The sequence below is a fragment of the Seriola lalandi genome, unplaced genomic scaffold (genome assembly GCF_002814215.2).
Source record: "Seriola lalandi dorsalis isolate HSWRI2012SDOR001 ecotype SW California unplaced genomic scaffold, Sedor1 jcf7180002054312, whole genome shotgun sequence".
In the NCBI taxonomy this organism is placed as follows: Eukaryota; Metazoa; Chordata; class Actinopteri; order Carangiformes; family Carangidae; genus Seriola; species Seriola lalandi.
This window is the reverse complement of record NW_019524865.1, coordinates 497105-522161: the sequence shown is the minus strand read 5'-3', so window position 1 is coordinate 522161 and position 25057 is coordinate 497105. Positions and strand designations below refer to the sequence as shown.

Below are 25057 nucleotides of genomic sequence, written 5' to 3'. Positions count from 1 at the left end.
TCTGTGTGTGTGTGTGTGTGTGTGTGTGTGTGTTAGAACGTCAAAAAAAAGTCAAATACCACAAAATGCGCAGTCTGATTCTTTCTCCAATCAGATATTGATTGATATATTAAATAATTCTGTTCTTGCATAATTTAAGAAGTTTGTTGTTTTTAAAGAAAAAGAAAAAAAGTTACTAATAACTGGAAAACTATCGCTGTGGTTTGAGAACCTCAGTCCTGGTTTCAGGTTCAAATCACACTCTTCTCTGATGCCCCATTTTCTTTCTGTTTAATTATCTTTACTCTGATCTGTCTTTCACAAAGAGAATCGAACTTCGGTTTCTAAATCTGGTTGAAGGAAAAAAAAGACAATAAATCATTAGTGTTTCCTCTCTGACACGTCCCACCTCTTTTCATTCCTCCTTGTGTGTGTGTCTTTCTCTGCCATCCTGGCTCTCGTTGACACACACACACACACACACACACTCGTTCTCTCTCCAACTTGTCTCCCTCTTTTGCTCCCTCCTATCTCTCTCTCTATCTCTCTCTCTCTCTCTCTCTCCATCCTTCATCCTGAGGAATCCACAGCTGTCACTCCCATTCAAAACCTCTCGTCCTCCCAAAGCAGCTGGCCAGACTGAGGTTTGTGTGTGTGTGTGTGTGTGTGTGTGTGTGTGTGTGTGTGTGTGTGTGTGTGTGTGTGTGTACCCGCCTGCCTACAACTGTCACCAAACTATTTCTATATTTATGGTGTTGCTCTGTTGGTGCACACTTGAATGTTCAAGTGTAAATGGTAGTGTGTGTGTGGCTGTCGACAACTTTAAGAACTACCCTCTGCTGTGTGAGTGTGTGAGTGTGTGAGTGTGTACGTGTGTGTGTGAGTGTGTATGTGTGCGTTATCATAGCATGATGAGGACAACCCTCTTAAGTGAGAACATTTTGCTGTTCACATGTACAGAAGGTTAAGTGAGGACGCCAGCAGCACCTAAATCATCCATGACTCTCGTAGATTGTCGGCCGCAGGCCTTCATGTCGGTGTTCTGACATTGAGGCGTAGCGCTGGACCATTAATCGAAACTGCAATATGACGAAGTGCAATATCTACATCGAAAGAGCTGCGATCTTTTTTGATGACGGTAAAATGTGTCACAACGCATCATAAATGAAGCGTCATGGTGCTACAGAGATGCTCCAGCCTGTAAAATCATATTCTCCACATGTAAGGGAACATAATTGTTTGGTACAAGCGCCAACAAAAATCACATCATCATTTTCATTTTTCTTTTTCCCCCAGTGAAAATGAAATGCAGAAATGACTGTTCCAACTGAAATTAAAACTTTTATCTCAATCCTAATATCTGCCAAAATAATCACAGCATGATTTCTGTTGCGTTTAGTTCAGCCCCATTACCCAGGATACTTTTTGACAGCGGGTGTGAACTTGTTGCATTCAGACAAGACTCGGCCAAATCCGTGTTGATAAATTGTTTATGTAATTATAAAGGAAAATGAACTGATGAATAATCAATGGTTTACTCAACAAATATAATTATAATCACCATTGCTATGCAACATCAGCACTGTTATAATGGTTCCTCAGAGTGCTTTAAGCTAAATGCTAACATTTGCATGCTAACATACTCACAAAGAATGTGCACTAAACACAAAAAACAGATGAGGCTGATTATGTGCAGGTGAAAGCTATTGAACAAGTAAAATGGTACTTGATATTGGCACAACAGGAAAATGTCAAGTGCTCACCAAAGTCCTGTGGAGACCATGAATGTAACCACATTTCATAGCAATCCATCCACTAGTCACTCAAACTACAATGTAAATCCCTCATCCTTTCGGCACCATGTACATCTGAACCAAACTTCACGGCAGTCCATCTCATGTTTGTGGAGATATGTCAGTCCGGACCAAACCGACCGGCCAACCCACTTTGTCATTCCTACATGCTGCTACCATGGAAAACAACAGTCACACTTTTCATGCAATATGTCTTGTGACTGCGATGCACTCTGGTTTGACTCTTAAATGTCATTATGAATGGAGATTCTTGAGATGCAAAAAAATGACATCAACAAATATAAGGATTCATTTACACCTTTGGTTTTTAGGGTCGAGGTAAACATGTGGACAACAGCACCAGCAAATACGTCATGAAATTACAGGTTTAATGTTTTCTTCCTCTCTGAGATTTATGAAAGTCGTAAAAAAAAAAAAAAAAAAAAAGGAATCTAATTACTACGTCCTGTCCTGCTTCAGCTAAACAGGTGCTTTAGGATTCAGCGGGTGCCATTCACAGAGCTCACACACAGGTCACACACTCACAGACTCTTCATAAACATTCCATGAGTCCCTGTCATCTTGTGCTCGACTCAAATCGCCTGAAGCTGGAAACTTTAGAGCAACTCAGTCATTACACACACACACACACACATATATATGAACGAACCAATGTGAATGCCTCTGTCTGTCAGAGGAGACGCCAGGTGTGCTGTCCTGTTTGACAAACGACGGCGACTCCTCTTTCTGCAGCACAGACGACAGAGGCGCGGCGAGGAGTCCGGCCTTGTTGACATTCTCACCTTTGCTTCCTGTCCTTCATACTTCCTGCTGAGCGCAATACGCCGGCTCTTTGATTAGATGCACCACAACTTTTTTTTTTTTTTATAAACTGATGATTGTACTCAGCTGTGATTCAACCTCTCCGGTTATCCAGTAACTGGGACAAATCTGTTTCTGGTTTGTTTGGAAGAAACAGAAGAGGAAGTGCGTCGCATGAGCAGTGACACCTGTCATGACCGAACAGAGGACTTTGAATCATCTTAAGCATCACACAGGTGAGGGTGAAGTGTTTCTTTGTGCTGCATGAAAGCGCCATCTTTCAATCTTTCAGAAACTTGACACTAAGCTTGTCTGAAAACCAAATTCTTTTCAGGGAGCAGTCATGCTTTGAATCAGCTGCTGACCTATGCAAACATCTGACACTTTATTTCTCCCTGTGGGTAAATTCTTTCTCTTTTTATTTTTCTGTTGCCGCCCTCCTCAGGGAGGTCAGACATCATGATCAGTTACAAAGACACGTCCTGAGACTGGAAGGTATTCGCTGCCTCGCCTGTGGACACTTCACTGCAGCGGGGAAAACATGAACTCAGTCCTCTGTTTGAAGTCGCTCACCAAGGCGCTGTTTTCCTGCAGCTGCTGCCATACAGCTGTTCAACTGGTCATACGGCAGCTACCAGTGCAACACGAGGATGCCCTTCATTATCCGGCAAACGCACCTTTGCTTTCAGTCAGTGTGCTCGCTCAGCCTTTCTGGGAATCTTCTGGGCTTCGCTCGCACAGATCTAAAAGCAAATTATTTTTACAATCACTGCAGCGTCGGCTGCACGAGCAAAAAAAAAAAAAAAAAAAAAAAAAAGATGTGTGTGTACATCTGTCCAAGCTTTCCTTCTCACTCTCACACACTCCTGCTCTCCTTCACATCAAACACATTCTCCACATTTCCAAACACAGATAAAGCCGCTCAACACAGCAGCTCACTCAAAGGGATCCCCCCCCCTCCCCCCTTTTATCTTTTATAACACAGAGACACACAGACACACATCACACGCATATCAGCCCACCTTTATCATCACAAGCCACAACACAATCACACAGTACAGGTAGAAACACAATGCTGGCTCAGACAAACAAGAGCTGAAGGCACAAGGCTCTTTCTGAGGCATCCATTGTATTAATCTCTTCTCACACATATTTTACAACATCAGAGGGGAAATGATTTCTGACTGATCTCGCTGATTATTGGTGGTGAAAACAGTGAGTCATGAAAACGGTGGTGACTGGGTGACTGATACACTGATAAGCTGTGGTAGCGGTGGCAAGATTGGTAGCTCCAAAGGAAAACTAGTCTGCAGCAAAAGGATTTTCTGCTGATAAGAACCAGTGTAGATATCAGCTCATCCTGCTGAAGCACCACTTCACCCTGCAGCAAGCGCAGCAGCATTATGTAAAAACACAGTTCAGGGTGAAGACTGAATAAAGGGAATAAATGGGAAAATCCACTGAGTCTTAACTAGTATTTCAGCTTCTGATAATGAGGGTGAGAGAAAATGACAACGACTTTTTACATTGTGTTAAAAACAGATTTGGAGTTGCGACGCTGCACCGGGTGACCTCTTCACGTGGAGGGTTTGTGTAGAGAACCTAACACCTTGAGCTGGCCGCCTGCCAGAGCAACTCACATAAATAAACAACTTCAGTTCCTCTGGAAATTACAAAACATTAATAAAGTGAAGTGTTGATGTGAAACGAGATCTGACGGGACTCAGACATCTGGATCCGCCTCTTACTTCATCTTCCTATTTTCACACAACTTTCCCAACGCCCTCTTTCCCTGTTTCTATGCATACATCTGCGAGTCTATCCCGTCTGCTACTTTTTGCTGCCTTTCAATTTCTTCATCAAACTTTCTTTTCTTTTTTTCTTTTTTTTTTTTTTAAATCTACATTCTTTTCTTGTTAAAAGTTAACATGTTCCAGGAAGGCAGCCTCATGAATATGCACAGTCACACTCAGCTGTCTGCACGGACAACAAAGGAAGAAGACATTAACATTCCTGCACATGCTCTGCACTCTGGTCAGAGGTGAACACACACACACACACACACACACACACACACACACACACACACACACAGAAAAAAAAATCCATATGTAAACACCGACATGGACAACCACAAATACATTCTGGAGCACGCACACACAGACTGGCTTCTCCTTTACAAACAGCTGACGATGTGTAAAGTGGTTTGTCATGACATGATTTTTTTTTTTGATTAAGCCACATGCTGACAAACAGCTGATTGATTATATTGATTATAATTATAATTTTTCTGAGAAAAAAAAAGGCCAAATATTCTCCGGTCCCAGCTTCTCAAATGTGAATATCTGCTGACTTTAATTGGGTTTTTTTTTCTGTGTGTATGTGAATAAAAAGACAAAACCAGCAGTTTGAATGTGTCAGCTTATGATTTGTCACCATCTTTTTCTATTAGCGAGAAGCAGACATAACGCTAACCCAGACTACACAGCTACCTTTATTCTCCCCGCACTGAGAAACGAGCTGGTTTACAGCGTCTCCGGCCACAAAACAGGCAGCACAAATTATTCAGTGCTGCAGGTAGAGAATGTGAACTTCCTTTTGTTTGCCAGGAAAAATCAGCAGACAGTGTTTAGGCATCTGCCAGACGTTGAATACTAGATACCTTCAATTTTATTATAGCACATTTTGACTGTGTCAATGCAGGATTTCATTTTATTTCAGTTCAATTAAAAAAGGACTCGACTCTCAGTGTGAATCTGATTAAGTGCATGCCTATAAATATCCCACAGACTGATAAATCACTGCATGTATATACTGATGCATCTGGTTTCCTTCCTCTTTGTGATATTGAACATATTCCTCCCTGTAATGTGCATGTATAATACTCCCTAACCCTCTGCTGCACTGTTGTCTGTTTCTGCACCTTCTGTGTGTCAAAAGCCGTCTCTGAGAAACCGGTCTATGCGCACGCACACACACACGCACACACACACACACACACACACACACACACACACACACACAACACCCCGACATGTGCACACACCCACACACAGACAAAAACACAGACACACATTAAATAAACATGCATTGTGTCTCTCTCCTCCTCCAATACACTGAGTTGTTGAAATTAGCCTGGAGCTGTAAACGTCACTGCAGACCATCACACACACACACACACACACACACACACACACACACACACACACACACACACGTCACATGTAAAGTCAGGAATCCATCCAGATGAGAAGAGATCTTATTACATCCGCACTCACGACGGGCCATCTGATCTGAGGTCGGTGTCAGTCACCTCGCTGATCTGGAGCGAATGTGAGCCAGCTATTACTCTCCGCTGCGCTTTAGATCAGACAATATCCAAATACAGCCAGGAGTCTGCTCTGGAAAACTCAAGGCTGGACTGATATACGGGGCAGACGCTGGCCCTTTATCAGACATCACATATCAGACTGTCATATCATTTATGATGAGCATTCCTTACACATGCACATCTGTAAAACATCACGTCATTTTAATCAACTTTTTTAATTTGCCAGATGTTTGTTGTAAATAAAATCTTTATTTCATCAAAATGTTTTTCTTATCACTGAAAACACAAAGGTTTGATTGAAAACAGGCAGATATATTCAGTATGAATGGCTTCAGGATCGGTTTTCACGAGCCTACGAGCCGTGAGCTCGCGCAGTGATCCTAAACAAAAGTGAATTTGCTTTTTGGTAGAAGTACATGGCAGAAAACAAATCACCGAAGGCTAAAAAAATGCTTTTTTAGATCCAAGGCTTCTGGTCTGGAGCAGTGGGTGGGACTGAGGTGAAAATTGAAGATTTTTCCCCCCCAAATGCCACAGCAATAAATCCTTAGAAAAATAATTCCATCGACTTCAGTAAATTTCAACGGGATTAAGTGTGTCTTTGTGTGTGTGTGTGTGTGCGTGCGCTTGTATGAAAGACAGAGAGAGAGAGAGAGAGAGAGAGAGAGAGAGAGAGAGAGAGACAGAAGTCCTGAGGGTTACAGACTGCGGCTGCAGGGCAATCACAGACCAGTTACCCAGCTGACCACAGCGAGGAGCCTTTAGCTCAAAGGTTAATGCAACATGAACTGATTTGACACACTAATAAAAACGTTAAGAACAATGTAACCTCAGGCCACACCACATACACTCACGCTGCCTTTCTGGCACATTTACACCAAAATACTATTAATATGTGCGGGCTGTCACAGAGAAACACAAAAACACACACACACACGATTAACAGACATGAAAAGTAGAAAAACTGCACGCACACACACACACACACACACACACACACACACACACACGCAGAGTGTTCTGGGGCCCCTAGGAGAGTATTATATAACATTACCCCTGACATATCAAGTGATTTCACGCACCTAGAGGCAGGACAATCGAGCCATTTGTTCAGCAGGTCAAAAAATAGCTGCCTCCCTCATTGCCGTCTACAATTACTACCATTACTACCACAACTACTGCACAGCCTGTGTCTGCAGTGCAGTTCGGCTTTAACGGGCCCCCATAGTTCAAAATGAGCCCAATATATCTGCAGAGGTTAATATGGTTGTTGATCAGAACAAATAAGTCAATCAGTTCTTTTTTTTTTCTTTTTTTTTGGCAGCTGCTGGGATTTAATGACTTGATACCGTTTTGGAACAAAAACGCTACACACACCTGACGTTCAGGCTGGAGCCCAATTTAGTGTTGAATAAATAGTGCAGTGGCTGCGGCGGCGTGTTGTTTGGTGATATATTACCTCTGTATGCAATGAAGAAGAAACCTGCTGATTAAATTTCAAAGTGAGGTTAGGTCAGTCAGACACATAAAGAAATGAGGACGATTAGTGGTTTAACAGCAGCTGTATGGAATAAATCATTATATAAACCATCATATATTGAACGGATGGGTGTACACATATGAAATCATTTAAAGTGATGTGCACATTCTAACATTTTACTTGTATATCAACCAAAATAATATATATATATATATATATATATATATATATCCAAGTCAGTTTTTTGGCATGTTTTGATAAAGAGATCCAAGTATATAAATACACTATATTCTGAGGAAGGCATTAAACGTAAAACTGAAACAATGACTTAATTAACTAATCAAAGAGTCAATCGAAATAAAATTAAATCTGCAACCATGTTAATATTTTTATTTTGGGTTATAATCAACAGATGATCTGATAGTGAAACTTCACTGCACATCCTCTCTCATTTCACCTTCCCATCAATTCCCACTCCGTCTACTGTAACTAACTCTTCCTCCACCCAGCGTCAAGCACAGCACCCGGATCAGCTGACCCCAGTGCTTGGAAACCGGGACGAGGAAGAGGATACGTGATCTCCGCTGCAGCTACTACAATCGTGCCTGTTGTTATCTGTCCCTGAAGTTTCTCCCTGCTCTGTTGAGTGAGCCGAAGAGGACAGAGCGAAAGACGTACAAATATTTAGTCGTAAAATAGACAGAAAGAGAGAATGTAGAGCACGTGTGCGCACTGGACAGACCAAAAGGAAGTGTTGAAATATAATAATACAGAGTTGGCTTGACTTTCAATGTGATCTTACATCTGCTCATTCAAATAAAAGCACCAGAAACCTCAACATATTAAGTAGATATTTTCGCTTGTTACGAGGAAAACAAGATTTATAACACTACATCTTGTGACTTGTGAGTGTGACCTCAGAATAACTCATATGTCTCCGTCCATGGAATCATTATATACAGTGTGTGTTGTGTATGTATGCAGGTCATGTGTGTGTGTGTGTGTGTGTGTGTGTGTGTAGAGAAGACAGCTGCATGCAGGAGAAACTGCTGGAATATGATTCAAATGTGCAGGATAAGAGCTTTCATGGTTTTATAAAAGATTCACAGCTTGTCTGCACGGTGCATAATCCCTGGACGCAGGATCTCTTCAGGTCTTTGCTATGGGAAATACCTAAGATACACTGGCAGACAGCGCTTCTACTTGGGGATTTATCTTGTGTGTGTGTGTGTGTGTGTGTGTGTGTGTGTGTGTGTGTGTGTGTGTATAAAAGAAATGAGTTTTAGGGTTACTCCACAAGGAATCATTGTGTCCTGCAGGTCAATTATAGGAGTCCTGTGTAGTTTAAAGGGCTGTTTGAGCTCTAGAGGCTTTAAAAAAAAAAGGAGAAAAAAAAGAGGTGGTTTCACGTGGTTTACACATATGGCACAGACTGCTGCCACCTTAAGAGTGTTAACCCGTCTCCAGCTTCAGAGACACCTGGCGTCAGGGCACGATGCTCGACACTGAAAACGCTTTAATGTGAAGTTACATGTGGGTAAAGACAGAGAGATTAGAGAGGAAGACAAAGGAGAGAGAGCTAGTGTCAGTTGCCCTGTGTGGACAACACACATGTAACCAGACCCTGCAGCCATGGCCATGACCTCACTGGGTTTTTCCACAGACACACACACACACACACACACACACATACATACACAGGGCACATAGTGGCTCCTTGGTTAGCATACAGTCAGCGGAGCCTGGCACAGCGAGACCCGGCTTCCATTCAGAGAGTCATGCATTGTAATCCTACACAGTGTGATCACACAGCCATGCTTCACAGTGGAGAATGCTAATCTAAACTAAAAAGGCAGGAGACAAAGAAACAGCCGGGTGACTTTGTTTCTGACGAGTGGAGCAGTGCATCAAATACATTTTAACCTCCGGCTGAAGAAGCGATGTTTGAGCATTTCCCCTGTGAGTCAGCACGAGCCAAACTGAGCTGCGGTGATGTTTCTGAAATTCTAACAAGCCCATCTAAGTCTTTTATATTTTATTAAGTATAAAGAGTTGACTCAAGTTCACATCCTGCATCATACAGTCACTGCCGGTGTTTTCGTCGTCTAACCACGACCACGCTCAGAAAACGCTACGATATCAGTGGAAATCGCTGGTAGGAGATACGTTTGGATAATTTCAGATGTTGATGACACAATCATGGAAGTGAAATTGAAAAAAGTGAAGTGAATCCTACAACTGTGCCACGTATTGGCCCCACTGGCAGATTCTTACATTTCCAGCAACACTAGTTAAAACTGACATTTAAAAAAACTTGCAACTGGATGTTTTGTTTTTTTTTCTTCAGCGTTACAATATGTTGAATACGGCACGCGAACGTTAACTTTCACATGTTTTTGCACATACGCACTACACTTGACCTGCAGCAAAAACCACATTTCTAAACCCACACATGATAAACACAGCGGCCTCGAGTGCGTCTCTCCAACTAGGCCAACACCTGTTCTGTACTTCACTGCAGTTTTCTGAGAGTCAAACAGATTAGATCATTCTGTACGCTGCACTGGAAAAACTGCTGTCACCCAAAGTGTGTAATGTGCTTGTGTGTTGTGTGTGTGTGTGTGTGTGTGTGTGTGTGTGTGTGTGTGTGTGTGTGTGTGTGTGTGCTGTAAAAAGGACAAGATGTAGTCCTGAGGGGGTTGGTTGACTGTAGACTGGCAGCATTTTTCCACATGAATGTTTCGGAGCAGATGGGCGGCCGTGGCCTAACTTTAACAAGTTTGTGTAAAATGTAACCGACCCACAACACAACTACTTATTAAGTCAGTATTTAGTAGAGTTTCTTTAAGAGACTTAAAAGTCCTACCTGCCACTGTAGGAAATACGTTGTCGTGTCTGTTTGTCTTTATGATGTTCCCAGAGGAGCTGATTCCATCTGCGGATGTAAAAGAGAAAGATAAATGAGTGAAATGCAGCTCATACACAACAACAATAATGAATGAATAACGCAGGTAAGACTGGCATGCTTTTCTTATCTAAACTTCTCCTTTCAGACGTTAACATGTCAGTAGCAGGCCACCCTAATCTGTTCCAGAGAAGTTGTTGCAATTCCTGCTGGCAGCCAACAGAGGCAAATAAAAGTCAGAGATGACTTAATGCTCCTTAAAGGTTTGTGTGAGCAGAACCTGGCCACCTGATGGGTGTGGCTGGGCACCATCTGAGCTTTTTCCTGTGATGTAACACCCGCCTGTCAGGTCTAATTTGTGACCCATATCTGGATATAAATATCACAAAATGTGCTTAGCAGCAGGAAAATAAAACAGACTCAAATGAAACAGAAGTAAGTAAGTAGTGCCTTTAAAAACTCTTTTGAATAAATAATCTTAAATAATCTTTGAGTGTGTGTGTGTGTGTGTGTGTGTGTGTGTTGCTGCTGAACTCCAATGCTGGCCAACATCTGTTCAGCAGCAAAAAACCTCATGGGGTCCAACACACAAGGGCCAAAAGTGAAAAAATAAATAAATACATATTTGAATAATATCTCAGAAATAGCTGATAAGAATTCAAAGTTTGTGGCTCACAGAGATCAAACAGTTTCATGTTTGTGTTTAGGAAGAAATGAGATATTTCCTCAGTGTCAACAGCGCTCTGTGTTAGAGTGACTTTATCCTGCCTGACCACAGATCTGTCTGTTCGCCTGTTTCTATAATATCCTTTTAGGAACCTGGTGTCTGTGATAAAACAGCGACTTTATAGTTGTAAACATGAAATGTAAGACGGCAACAGCGATGAAATAACCATGAAAACAAAAACATATGATAAATATTCTGTTTAATGAACTGTATAGAAATGCTATGTTCTTCAGTTTACTGTATGATAAAGTTTTGACGCACTTCTGAGCGCTCGTGAGCATTTAAAACAAACAAACACCTGCGCAGGTAGCTTAGCACCGTTTCTTTCCTGCGCAATTCAAAACTCCGATATGAAAAACAGCACTTTTAAGAAGTAAAGGACATTTATTTCACTTCGTTCAGACCTTTGTCACCACCAGTGTCGCCTACCTTGCACGACAGAACCCGTTAACACCTAACAGCCTCTTGACGCAGCCCGAGTCCGAAGCACTTGAATTTAAAATCCAGCTAATATGGAGAGGAGTGTGGCGCGCTCAACAAGAGCGAAAAAAAAAAACAACCCCGACGGGAGGTGATGGAGAGATCCGCTGGTGTTGTCAGCGAAGACAGTGCAGAAGAGGAGGAAAAGAAACGAGACTTATCGGAGGCAAGTTGCAGAAAAAAGAAAGTCCGGCCCCTCCAGTCCTGCCCCCTCCCCTCCGTTCTCCTGCTGACAGAAATAGCAGGCAAGGCGGGTCCCACCAAAAATAGCCTTGACTTCACACGGACCTTCAGGACTATTGTTTTCCTGCACCGCCTGACTTTCATTGGGCGCACGCTGCAGCCAATCCGCGCTTGGTTCCTCATAACTTCTACATCAGTCTTTAACTTTGTCTCCACGGGCTGGAGACTTTGCGTCAAATAAAATAATGCCCCCCACCCCCACCACCACCACCACCACCACTACTACACTGTGGCACCATCTGCTGTCAAGAACCATTATAAACCAGCGCTGTTGTAGCACCAAACAGAGGGATGTGCTTCCCGGGGCCTGGAACACCCCGACTCAGAGTGTCCCCATTAAAAATATGAGTCAGTTAAATTTCACTTAGATTCAACTTCCTGTGTTTTTTATGTTCTAAACTTTCCACAAGTTTGAAATGATAGTTCACATTTAAATGATTTCATGAGTAAATGTTTCCAAAAAAAAAAAAAATACAGAGAGCCTCGTCATTATGTTTTTCTTGTCTCGTCAGGATGAAACAGCGTTTAGATCAACACGTGACTCTTCAAGATGAAGCACGTGTCGATGAGTCTGCCACCTAAAATCAAATGCATCATATAGCCTACAATACTGACTTGCAATGATCTGGTTTGCAATACACTGCCATTATTTATCCTGTATTGCTTCCTGTGCTTGTAACACACAGTACATGACATGATGTATCCGCATTGAAGTCTCGGTTCAGATTGGTTCCCACTCTTGTGTATAGGAGGGGACAAGAAATATATCCATGCACCAGTTGAGCTCCAGTTATTGTCTAATAAAAGCATAATAGCCCTGAACCAATTATTATTTGGTGTTGGTGCACGTTCTTGCACAAAACCACAAACATTTTCTCAGGAAACAAAAATCTTCTCTGGAACTTCATTTGATTTCCTTTTTCATTTGGACTTCCTGTCGGTGAACATGTTTTGATTCTAGTATGACTGAACTTATCTCAAATTAGATGTAGGCGACTCCTAAAACATGGAACAAATTTAGATTTTTTTTTGTTTTTGTTTAAATATACAAATAAATAACTGCACAGAATAACATGAGACTTTCACAGAGGAGGAGATCAGTAGATGAGATACTCTGACGCAGCCTGTTGACTAATAACATATGTTACAGTTTGTCAAGTAGTGGGCAACAGTCTTTTCACGAGAGCTTTCAAGTGTGATCTCATGACGGAATCAGTTCTTTTAAACACATTTAACACCACTGCAATATCATTTTTCATAATAAACTTAAACACTTATCATCTTCAACAACATTTTATTGACGGCCACATTAAATTTCTTTGTGATAAATCTGTAGTGAGAATGGAGAAATGACTGAAGACTCCTGTTGAAAGGGTTCTCATTAGGGGGAAATGTTTGGAATAGTTACCGAGGGCCAAAGAACCATGTCATATGTCGCTGAGCTGATTGTACAAATAGTTTTACTCTCTACTGTACTTTGAATTCACTGAGTGGCCTAAAGCATGTAGAGTTGTGATCTCCAGGAGATTAAAGCTGTACTTGGTGCATGTGCTGTAGGATTAAAGATGAAATCCGTATAGAATCAAAGCTAATACAAGCCTGTTACGAAACAAAACACACCTATGATTCTGTAATATTGTTAGTGACTGGTGTACACAGCGCTGTTTGGTCAGCAGATCAGTTCTACATATTGCAAAAGGAGGATTGGTAAAAGAGCTGAAAAGCTGAGAGTTTCTCCTTACGAACCTTCAAGATCTCGTCTGATAACACTCGGAAAACGGTTCGATTAGATGTGGAAAACCAGATGGTTGCTCACCGCTCACCGCGGATATTCCTACTATATGGAAAAAGTCCATTATGATTCCCGTTACCATGGTGCACCATGCATAATCCCTGAGCACGCTGTGAATAAGACAGTATACCTGTTACTGTTTAAAATGAACAATAAATAATTGTTGAGGATTTGACTTCCTGTGATAATTTACTGAAATTTCAGTAATACTTCAGTGTTACAGGAATGACTGTAGGGCGATGTTATTGTTGTAATCAAGTATCAGAAAACTTATTGTGTTTTATTTCACAGTTACAATATCCCCACAGTAAGTATAAATTCACTGTCATTAAATGACTGTTTCCTGTTTACTACTGTAAAGTAGCCTTCAGCATACCTTATGCTAACACGATCATATCATGGTTGAGCCATTATAGACATCATAATTAGGACTATAGAAGTAAAAAATGTTATATATATATATATAATATTATATATATGGTTAAATAAGGTTTCAGTTCATTCTCTACAATTTTCTGTTTTGCAGGTACAAATCTTCGCCTGCTGTTGTCAAGACCACCTAGCATGGGGCACCCTGAGGAGGATGTAGGAGGAAGCAGAGCATCCTGTCAGTGTTCAAGCACCTGCAGCACACACATTACTGTGGTAGCTTATGTGACGTAGGACCATCGTTTTCTCAGTTTCTCCGGTCCAAAGTTTTTCCTAGAATCAAGTCGCTGTTTGCTGCTGCTTGCAGACACTCACACTGAGTCACATACATCACATCACTTAGAGCATCACGTCACATGTACCGAAGCGCTGTCAGCCTGAGAGAAGTCCTCACTTCTTTCTCTGTTTAATCATGAATTCACACATTTCTGAAAAGCTAAATTCTCTAACATCATTAAAGATAAAAAAGAAATCTGTAAATTTCCTGCAACACAAAACCACCCACCCCAAAACATTCATGAATGAAAATGTTCACAATCATAATATGGATTATCTTCCTTTTTTAAAAAAAAATCTTTTCTTATCTTATCTTTTCTGACAGTAACTCTATCTGCATACTGCAGTTTAAAAAATTTTTGGCAGAAGGCAGAAAGTGACATTTATTATGAGTTTCACTAGCACTTCTCAGTGTTTTTCCCCACTTTCAACCGTCCTTCTGTTTCCACAGAGCACAAGCGTGTGTTCGTTTTATCCTTTTTTCCGATCTCAGTGTCAGCCAGGTCAACAACTGATGTTTCAGACCAATACTGAAACTAAGAAGCGCGCATTTGTCTAGTGCTGGTGGCTCTATACCGTCCGCTCGCTCACCCTCGGGCGCCTCTGTGAACAGGGGGAACCCAGCACCATTCCCAGAAACCCTCAGTGTGTGGGTGTTGAGAACTACATAACTCTGTGTATGTGTATGTGTGTGTGTGTGTGTGTGTGTGTGATTGCACTGTGTGTTTTGTTCATCGACATAAGTGTGTGTGTGTGTGTGTGTGTGTGTGTGTGTGTATGTGCGTAAGCATATATGTGTGTACATGTGTGTGTGCACATGTGTGTGTGTGTATGTGTGTGGTTAGTCCATTCAATTACACAATCTACCATGCAGTCTGAATCACATCCGGTTTCAAGCTGAAAATAACAAAACCACAGGGTGACAGAAAAGCAGTGCAGCAGGCAACCGCCCACAGAGAGAGAGGATTATAGACATATATAACACACACACACACACACACACACACAGTCAGTCCAGCACTGGTCAGTTGGTATTCTCCACAAACAACATCTAGTTTATCTAAAGAGAAATTTTACAGGAATGGGGTCAATATTTCAGTGTCTTCTCCTCTGATTACTGAGAGTTTAAACTAAAAAAGTCCAATTTCAATATATTCTAAAAGCCTCCACGTGATACTGTATGAAGTAACTGCAAAATGAGATCAGTCTGAAATATATTAGTTCGCCCATGTATATGAGAGCTTGAGTTGAATACTCTCGAGTCCTTGCTCTGCGCCTCGAATACAAAGGAAATCCCTGCTAATTCAACACAGTTATAAAGACTGTGTGGTCAGTGTTGAAAATTTAAAGGACCACAGCTTCAGTGCAACAACAAAAAAAAAAAGTTGGAATTAGTCTAAGTTTTCAGAAACATGATCAGTCATACTTTAGAAGTAAATTGTGCTGAAATGACACAGTTAAAAACTGCCAGTCTGACGTATGTAGCTTTTGTGTCAGTACTATACGGGGCAGGATGTGGTCAACTGTGTTCTACATAGTTGCCTCCCACCTGCAGAGATGTGCACTCCTGCTACAACACAACATTTGACACAAGAAGCAATTCTTCGCACAAAGAAAAAAAAAAAAAAACTGTGCAAAACTCACAGAATGACGATCATAAAGCACAAAGGAGGAGTCAGGAAAATGATTTTATGTTTGTTTTTTTATGTCCAATGATTCTTTGGTACCAAAATGTGTCTGTGGAACCAAATCCTGAAATGTAGATTTCAACATTTAATTTAATTTGTGATGCAGAGACTTAGACGAGAGCTGCCTGGCTGTGTGAGTGTGTGTGTGTGTGTGTGTGTGTGTGTGTGTGTGCGTGTGTGCGTGTGTGTGTGTTGAGCGCTGAGCCTTCCCTCTGAACATTTGTGTCTGATTCTTTATCTCCCATGTGCGGACAGTGTGTCGCTGTTAAAAAACGCAGCCCATGCGCTTGTATAAACATGAATGAGTCTGTTTTACGTAACAGAGCAGGGTATGACCCTTATTTCCACTAATTATGAAACACAGTGGTCTCAGTAAGCTCTTTTAACACAGTTAAAGCACAAGCATTACAGCCGCTATCTGTACAATGGAATTAGCGGGGGATAGAGGTTTTCCAGGCAAGGAATGAGGCAGTGAAAGAAGAAGTGAAGGGATTAAGAAGATAAAGAATAGACGAAAGTCAGAAAGGGAATAAGAGAAGTTGAATGGAGAGTAAAAGAAGAAGAGAGGCAGGATGAGAGAAACAGAGAGAGAGAGAGAGGCTGAGAGCACTGTAATAATGTTTGGCCATGGTCTGCCAGTGGGGTCCTTCCCCTTAAGAAGCCAACAGGAATGCGAGGAATGCTGCATGAGAAGAAAAAAGGAAGGAGTGGAGGAGAGGGGGAGAAACAGAGGAGGATGATGGGAAAGAAAGAAAGCCAAGAAGGAGACGCGGGGAGGAGGAGGAGGAGGAGGAGGAGGAGGAGGAGGAAGAGAGGGGGTAAAGCAGGGGGAATCCAGAGTGAGATGAAGAGAGAAAGGGGGAGAGAGGAAGATGAAGGCAGAGAGTAATATGAGGAGGGGAGGGGGGAGTAGACACTGAGGAAAAGACTTATTATCTTTAGTGGGCTGAGTAAACACAAGAACAAAGAGGGTAAAAATAATAAGGGTGGAAAATATTTGGGAGGAAAGAACTTGAACTCTATTTGTGTGTTTTTATTTTGGTGCATGTGGATATTCATGTATGCACGCAGGCATGTGTTAGTGTGTGGTTACATACTTGCATTCATGTGTGCATGTGTGTGTATGTGTGAGAGAGAGAGAGAGAAAGAGAGAGAGAGAGAGAGAGAGAATATCAGGGTGTGGCACTATACTCAGCGTTTTCTTTTCCTCTCAAAGTTTCTCTTTGCCAACAATCTTTCTCAGCGCCAGAAATTTTACACCTGCAGTATCCTACAGAAAATAATCTTTTCCCCATGTTCAGTAAGAGTCTGCTTCATGCTTCAGTCTTGTGGCGGTCAGTTGATGATCATGAGATACAGACAGACGGACAGAGACTTTTGCACGTCAGCACGTACACAGTCAAATTGCATGATTCTCCAGCTTCATGGAAGATAACGTGGAGGCTGCGGGGTTATTTAAAGCACTGAAAACACAGAATACTGAAACTGAGGAAAATTACACAGTTCGCCTCCAGAGAATGAACTCACTGAAGACATAGCTGCAGACCTACCAAGCCAAAACACAGTAACTACAAACAGTTCTAACCAGAATCTGTTGTTTAAGCATCTGATTTATCATGTAAAAACATTATTATGCTGCTACAATTTGCAGTAACTGCGCTCCGTCTCAAAGATCTTTTCTCTCTAGGACCAAGCTTATCACAATTACTACAATTTCCCTGTCATAGAAAGACAATCAATACACCGACTACAGCAAGAGAAATGCTATAAATGAAGCTGAAGCTAGCTGGTGGGGTATTGCAATCTGTATTGGGAAAACGGTGGTTATCCCCCCTTTGTTTTTATGCCACAAAACTTAATAATGTACTAAATAGATTCGTAATGGAGAAAAAAACAATAGGTGCATCAAAAGGTAACTAGCCTACTTTAGCAAAGTAGCAGTGCTGCTTTTAATTCAAGTGAAATTCACACAATTCCTTGGGTTGGCTGAGTTTTCCGGCCACTGGGAAGGTGCGGAAACAAGCTCTGAAAACCACGCGGACAAAGTGCCACCTTTTAAGTTAACATGGCAATCTTGTTAGCAGTTGCCTATTCAAAACATGTGGAGACATTAGCGTTCGTTAGGTCATCTGATCCGTTGTTAATATAATGTATGTATTAAAAAAAAAATGACTATGACTGTTTAAAACTACATTTAAATTATATTTCAGTTCATCATTTTAGAGTTGAAACAATTAACAGATTTATCCATTTAAAAAAAATGTATTGGCAACTACTTTGAGAATCGATTTATCGTGTTAATCATTTTCATACTCATAATCTGTTGTTGTTTTTTTAATATAACATTTAAAAACGTTAGCATCTTTAAATGAAGCTCTGACGCAACATCTGGCATAAAGCTCAGAATGGGATTCAGTCTTTGACACACAAATGTAAAAAAGAAAAAAAGCCAGATGCATACATACAAACATCCCACAGAAAGGCTGAGCAAACATGAATGGAAACCCAAACAAGACACAATCACACATTCCCTTACAGACTGTACACCCTTCAAAGACACACAAGCATGTTCAAAATGTTTCCATGGTGTGTGTGTGTGTGTGTGTGTGTGTGTGTGTGTGTGAGTGTGTGTGAAACAGCGACAGACAGAGCCGAGTGTCTGTAAAAGAGCGGCCACACTGAAAGCCTCGGTGACATGTGCAGTCCACAGAAACACAATAGATCGCTGACAGACATTTTCCACAACAGAGCAACGGTGTCATGTGTGCAGTCATCACTAACCAGTGTTGAAAGGTTAACTGAAAACAGTGCTGTGACTTTTTTTTCCAGGGGCAAGGAGAATAATTAATTATGGTTTATCTCAGGAGTAATATTACAGATACCAATCAGTCACACACTGTAAATCTTACAATGACATTGAAGCTGCAGTGCCACCAAAACCAAAACCAAAAGGACGGAGATTGAGACTTAAATTGAAGATGGTCGTATCTGAATGAATTACAGCCTCTTGTGGGCATTTGATCTGGTTAAATTGAAAGTGAACTGAGGTCAGCCCCAGCGACAACACAAGCAGAGTGTATAATAAAGGGCTGGAGGATCCTTTACACCCTGAGGATGTTTGGAGTTATGGCAAGTTGTTCAAAACAAAGTAAGAAACCATAGCAACCGCAGGAAAATCCCAGAGATAACAACAGCGTACACACACACACACACAAATGCACACACACCCACACACACAGACACATACACACACACACACAGACGAACTCTCAAAACGCAAAGTCAAATCAAATCAAAACTCACCCTTCTAACACCCACCATTCTGAACAACAACAAGCCTGAGAAGCGTGAGTGTGTGTGTAGGAAACACCCAGACAGGCCAAAAATAGCTCTACACTCGTTCCCCATCTCTCAGTTTCAGTCCCTCAATCTCTTTCTCTCTTTTCTCTGTCTCTCTCTCTCTCTCTATGTCTCTCGCTTGTGTCACTATAAACCATCGGTAGGAAAAAAAATAATAACTCCCGTACGGAAAATATCACCCACTTAAGAGCGCACTTGAATGTGAGAATATGAGACTGGGTATATGACTGAGTGTTGGGAGGGAATAATGACTATTTTGGCATGACTGTTGCACAAGAGGGAAACGTTAGTAGGCTGAAATTCTGTCTGACACATCGAGCTGATGAGGGAAGCCGGACATTCTTTAAGAAGATTGTAGAAAATGAGAAACAAACTCCGGGTAATTGTATTTTTTCTTGTGCCAAAATTAAATTTAAGTCTGGACAGGAGTAAAAAAAAAAACGAAAAAACCCCCCCCGCCATTAATCATGTCGATCTTCATCAGGTTGTGTTCTCCTGCATCTTTTTAGCACATTTTCAGGATGCCGCCCCACCCACAGATATCTTCCAAAACCATGGTGGCGACTTCGTCCGTTTGTTTACCTTCAGGATTCCCAATTACAAGTGAAGCAGGGCTTGTAAACAGAAGTCACATGGACTCACAAGTAGCCTGTTTACCGTACCGTTTTAGTAACCTGTCATCCTGCAACGTTGGAGATTTTTTTTTTTTTTCTTTAAACAAATGTAATTGCAGTTTTTGTTAAATAAGCAAAGCCTGTTGGCGGGGACGTGTTTCTCTGGCAGTATCAAGCCCCAAGGCCGACTGAGCGTGTGCTTAAAGGGATGATTCTGTCTTAGTTTTGGCCGTCACACATCTTTCAGTTACAATAACACGATAGTCAGTGGAGTAATTGCTGAGATGTGGGAATGCGCTGACATCCCCCTCAACAAAGTCTGATGTTGCCGCTCAGATGTCAAGGAAAAAAGACAAGATCAAACCTAAGTACGGCAAGCGTGGTGGGTCAAAGCTGGACCAGGAGATCAGGGGGAAATCTGCGAAGGATGTTTACAGTTTGGGGTAAATCATTTTACTGCTCACCCCTAAGTATGTCTGGCAAACCTGGTTGTTTCGCAAACAAATCATCACTTCTTTTGAGCCATTCGAATGAAATGAAATACAATAGAGAGAATAAAAAAATCCAGGGAGCAGCTGCAGGAACTGCTCGCAGTTAGTGGTTAGTTCATCAGCTACACAAGTTCACCAACAGTGAGTGTAGTCACCAACATGTTTTCCTCAAAGACACAGATTAACTTCTCTGTAAGACTTTCAAATTCTTTACTGACAGGAAGACAAATGGCAAAAGCTATCAAAATAAAAACCCTATTTGTAATAAAAATGGAATTAAATCAATTGTGTAGTTTTTTGGTTTTTGTTGCTTCATCTGTGGATTTAATGTCATAATTTCAATATTTATTCAAAGAGATTTGGTTGTTTTTGGCAAAAATGTTCAAGTTTGAAATCAAGAATAGTGAACAGGCTGATCTAATGTGAAGGTCCTTGTTCATTTGTCTTCATGCCAGCGTGTGAAAATGAAGTTGGCTGTCAGATGAAGCAACAAAAACCAAAAATCTCTTGTTTCAGGTCATTTTCTGTTATTAGATAAGATTGTTCTCCGCCTCGACACACCACAGACCGCAGTTTTTCCCAGAAGAGCCTCACACTTTCTGGCATCTTCGCGTAATTACCGGGTGGCATTTGGGTTTGTGAGATATTGTTCTCGCCCGTGCCAAAATGAACCAGAGAAGGAGTCTGTGTGACCTCAGACGCCCTGTCAAAACGCACCTGCTCCACTTTGTCCATCCAGTCCGGAGCCGCAGCAGGGGAGCAGTGCCTTGCTCAAAGACACTTCAGCAGGGCAGGTAGCAAAGGAACAGAAGCTCTGAAACCTTAAGTTTACCCTGTAACCTAAAGCTAAACCCAATGTAACATCATTCTAGGATAATACTAATCGTAGTGTTGTTGCAGGGCTCAATAGACTGATATCAATTTTAATCTTGCCTGTAATTAAAATTGAAGGGGGATGTTTCGTCATTTTCAAACACTATCTGTCTGGCTGAGATAAGATAGAGTGAGGTAAACTTCATTGTCTCTGCAGGGAAATTTATCTTGGCTGTTGGATCCTCTGCGGCGAAGGGATGAAAACAGCAACAAACAGCAGCGCGGGACGAAAACATCACACATCGCCCAGCACCGAACACTTTTCACACGCTCAGCTTGTCGGGTAGAGACGCATCAAATCTGCTGTCTCTCTCTCTCTCTCTCTATCTGTGTCCGTCCACGGGTGATTGATGAAAATGAAGCGTCTGGCATCGGCGGCGTGTGTTTTCTCTGGTGTTCTCAGTGAAAGGTTACACCTCTCCTCTCTGCTCTGCCCTCTGCGGGGATTTAAGAGACGGAACGAGAAAGAGAGACAGATGGCTTTTCCTCGCAGGATATCCTGTTCTAAGTAGAGCTGCTGGGCTCACTCTGACCTCCTCACCCCTCTTGACCTCTGACCCGCTCATAGTTTAGGCTCACATCTTTTGCACAAATTTCTTCGTAGTCTTTCAGTTTTGCTCTTGGCCTCTTTGCGCTCTCTCCTTCCTAACTCCTCTGTCACACTCACACAGGTGTCACTTTAATTTCCCCTCCTTCCTTTTTCCCCTTTATACTCAATACATTATTCTCCCTCCTCCTTCCTCTCTCTGGTTGTCTTCGCTTCATCAGAAATAGCTGGTAAAGTCACAGTAAACATCCTTTACTAACTCAATTTATTAACTGGGACACTCAGCCTTCCCTGGAAAACCACAAGCACATCACGCATTACAATTGTTTATGTGCAAACTGAGCCGGGAAGCCAAACAGAGTCTATTGAATTGAGTGAAAATAAAAAAAAATATGACTGCAATTTGATTTGATTTTCTCTAGCATAGTATTATATAATGCTATATTAGTATTAGAATCATCATCATATATCGTTACATTAGTATGGTATAAAATCAACAAAGGTGCTTTACAAAGAATAAATTATGAGATTGTTTGATTACAATCAAATAAAAACAAGACATGAATAAGACGAGTAAGTAAGTAAATGAATAAAAACATAGAATATCTGGATAAAAATCCACAAATTCAGGCCACCTTGGAATGGAGAGCAGTGATTGGTCAGCGGGCTCGGAGGGGCCTGGAGGTGGAATAAGGGACGAGAAGTTCAGAGATGTAACATGAAGAATCTTAAAATCAACTCCTGTACTTCATTGCTAACCAGCGGAGAGAGGCCAGAACACAAACATGGCCTCTCCTCTTGGGACCATTGTCATTTTCCACCATAGAGGGGCATTCACTGATTGATTGATCGATCGATTGACTTTACTGTCCAGCACATAAACTCTGCATAACACAACACACCATTAAAAACATGCAACATATACAACATACAAGAGTGCAAATGAGCAGCTAGCAGCAGATAGGTTACATAAACACCAGACTGACAGCTGAGAAAATAGTTTTTCAAAAAATGTACGCTAGCATGAAAAAGACTGGAGAAGAATAATGTGTATAGAATAACACTGTAAACCCTCTCCGTTACTTTCAACCTTGTTTTTCTCCAGCTTGTTTTTCTGACCACATGCGTCACACGCTGACACAGAATATCCTCTTCACACAGTCTTGGAACAACTGAATTTGTGTACATTTTTCTCAGCACTTCTACCGGTTTTGCCTTGTTTCGTTAACGCCGAACATATCATTAAAGCGCATTAATAAAAGTCACTCCTTCAGCAGTGCTAATTTGAAAACCGCACACAAAGAAACCACCATCATTATAAATATCTTAATTTGACTAGAAAATGGAGTTTGTCTCTCTCATAGGAAAAAAAAAACCCCTCAGGTATCGTTTCTTGCCTGTTTTTTTTGTCTTCCCCCACTTTCTCTTTATGTCAGCCTCACACCGAGCCCTCCCACCCTGCAGTATAACTGGAATCCATTAGCTGATGAATGGTTGTTTGTGTTTTTTTAAGCTCAACAGCGCCTCCCCAGGTCTGCGTGGCCAAAGTGGGTGATAACAAAACATTTGCTGTGATTACAGGAGTAATTAGCCAATCATCCTCTGACCTGCGAGACCAACCCTGAGGTCAAAGACACACAGAGTGCGCTGCTCTCCAGGTGCTTTCCCATGAAAACCATCAGGTAGCAAATATATAGTGGAGTCATTGTATGAAGACACACACACACACACACACACACACACAACACATGCACTCATGTGTCTGTATCCCACAGCCTGCATGCACGCATGGCTGAGAGTGCGTGCTGCTCGCATTTAAATGGTGATCCCAGCGGGCCGAGTGCAAAGTTAGGCTGCGGTGGAAATCAACACTTCCTGCTTCCTGTGGCGAGAGGAAGTGCTACCGTCGCTGTCCCCTTATCGCTGGATACACAGGCAGCGCAGAGGGAGGAAGGCAGGGAGGGAGGGAAGAGGAAGAGGAGGAGGAAGAGGAGAAGGAGGGTGGCCAGGCAGGCTAGACAAAGGGGAGAGCAGATACGGCTGTGTGTGTGTGTGTGTGTGTGTGTGTGTGTGTTTGTAAAACTTTTTTAAAAATTATTATTAAGAAAATGTGAAGAAATCAGCAAAGGCTGATCAAAGAGGATGATGATGATGAAGTTGATGATGAAGAGAAGGAGGACAAGAACAAGGCCTGTAGTGTGTTTGTGGTGATGGTGTGTTCAGTATATCTAGTTAACGATTATTTCTTTATGTGATCTCAGCTCTTTGGCTGCTTTGTTAACCAGCTGCCTTCATCTCTCCTCTGGGACATTACAGTAGCATTTGACTAATAATATTAGCCACTGAACTGCAAGGAAACATAAAGCATTTGACAAGCTACAGCTTCTTAGAATTTGTTTTTTATATAAGATGTTAAAGACAGGAGACAAATCCCAGAGCTTTATTCTCCCGTGTCAGTAGGATTGTTGGAGATCAAACTACCAGATAAAAGGGAAACTATTTATAGTTCAAATTACACAAAAATACGTATTTTACTTACCACTGCCATTTCACTGCATGCAGGAACTAAAGGAATATGGTGGACACAAAGATGGACGGAAAAACTGCTTGTGTTTTTCATGTTGTTAGGAGCAACAGCATGAAGCATCCCTGCCGTTACAGATACAGAGCAGCAGGCAAAGAGGAAAGAGTGACAAAGAAAACAAAGAAACCAGAAGATGAAAATGAAAGTTTGCAGCAAGAGTCTGTAAAAAAAAAAAAAAGAAAGAATGAATGCAACAAGTTGGATGTAATTTCCAGGCAGCAAATCAGAATTTATCCGCTTGCACCTTATTGTGAAGGAGCAAAACAAAAAAAGGCAGGGAGAAAAATGGAGGGAGAGAGAGAGAGAGAGGGGGAAAAGACATGTTTGGGATCAGGGTGGAGAAGCTTTCAGCACTTGGGATTGTCCCAGATGGACACAAGACGCTCCCTCCCTTTATAAACAGCCTCTGGCCTCTAGCTCTCCTCTCCTCTCTCCTCCTCTCCTCTCCTCTCCTCTCCCCTCCTTTCCTCTCCTCTCCTCTCCTCCTCTACGTCCGTCTCCTCTTCTTTCCTTTAGTGTCCCTTGTACAACTCAGCTTCCACTTTGCAGCGATTCTGGGACCCTCAGCAGAAAATATGAACAGTTTGACACTCTCTGTTTTTTCCTCTTTTCTTCTGACAATTTCATCTGTCCCCACCTCCCC

General features: G+C 41.7%; 1 protein-coding gene across 3 annotated transcripts in view; it reads right to left on the bottom strand.

Moving 5' to 3' along the window:
- hdac7a (histone deacetylase 7a) overlaps positions 1-25057 on the bottom strand; it is a 57670-nt gene that overhangs the window by 31480 nt on the left and 1133 nt on the right. Inside the window, exons 1-2 of one of the 3 annotated variants that reach the window (XM_023406596.2) lie at positions 11467-11690; positions 10272-10340 (exon numbers count right to left, since the gene is read on the bottom strand). The exons of 1 other annotated variant lie outside the window; for it this stretch is intronic. Coding sequence is in view for 1 of the 2 variants with exons in the window: in XM_023406593.2 (XP_023262361.1) it covers positions 10272-10340 (69 nt within the window). In the remaining variant the exon portion in view is untranslated. Of the gene's footprint in view, positions 1-10271; positions 10341-11466; positions 11691-25057 lie in introns of those variants that run through there. One more of the 3 variants, XM_023406593.2, reaches the window with a different exon arrangement.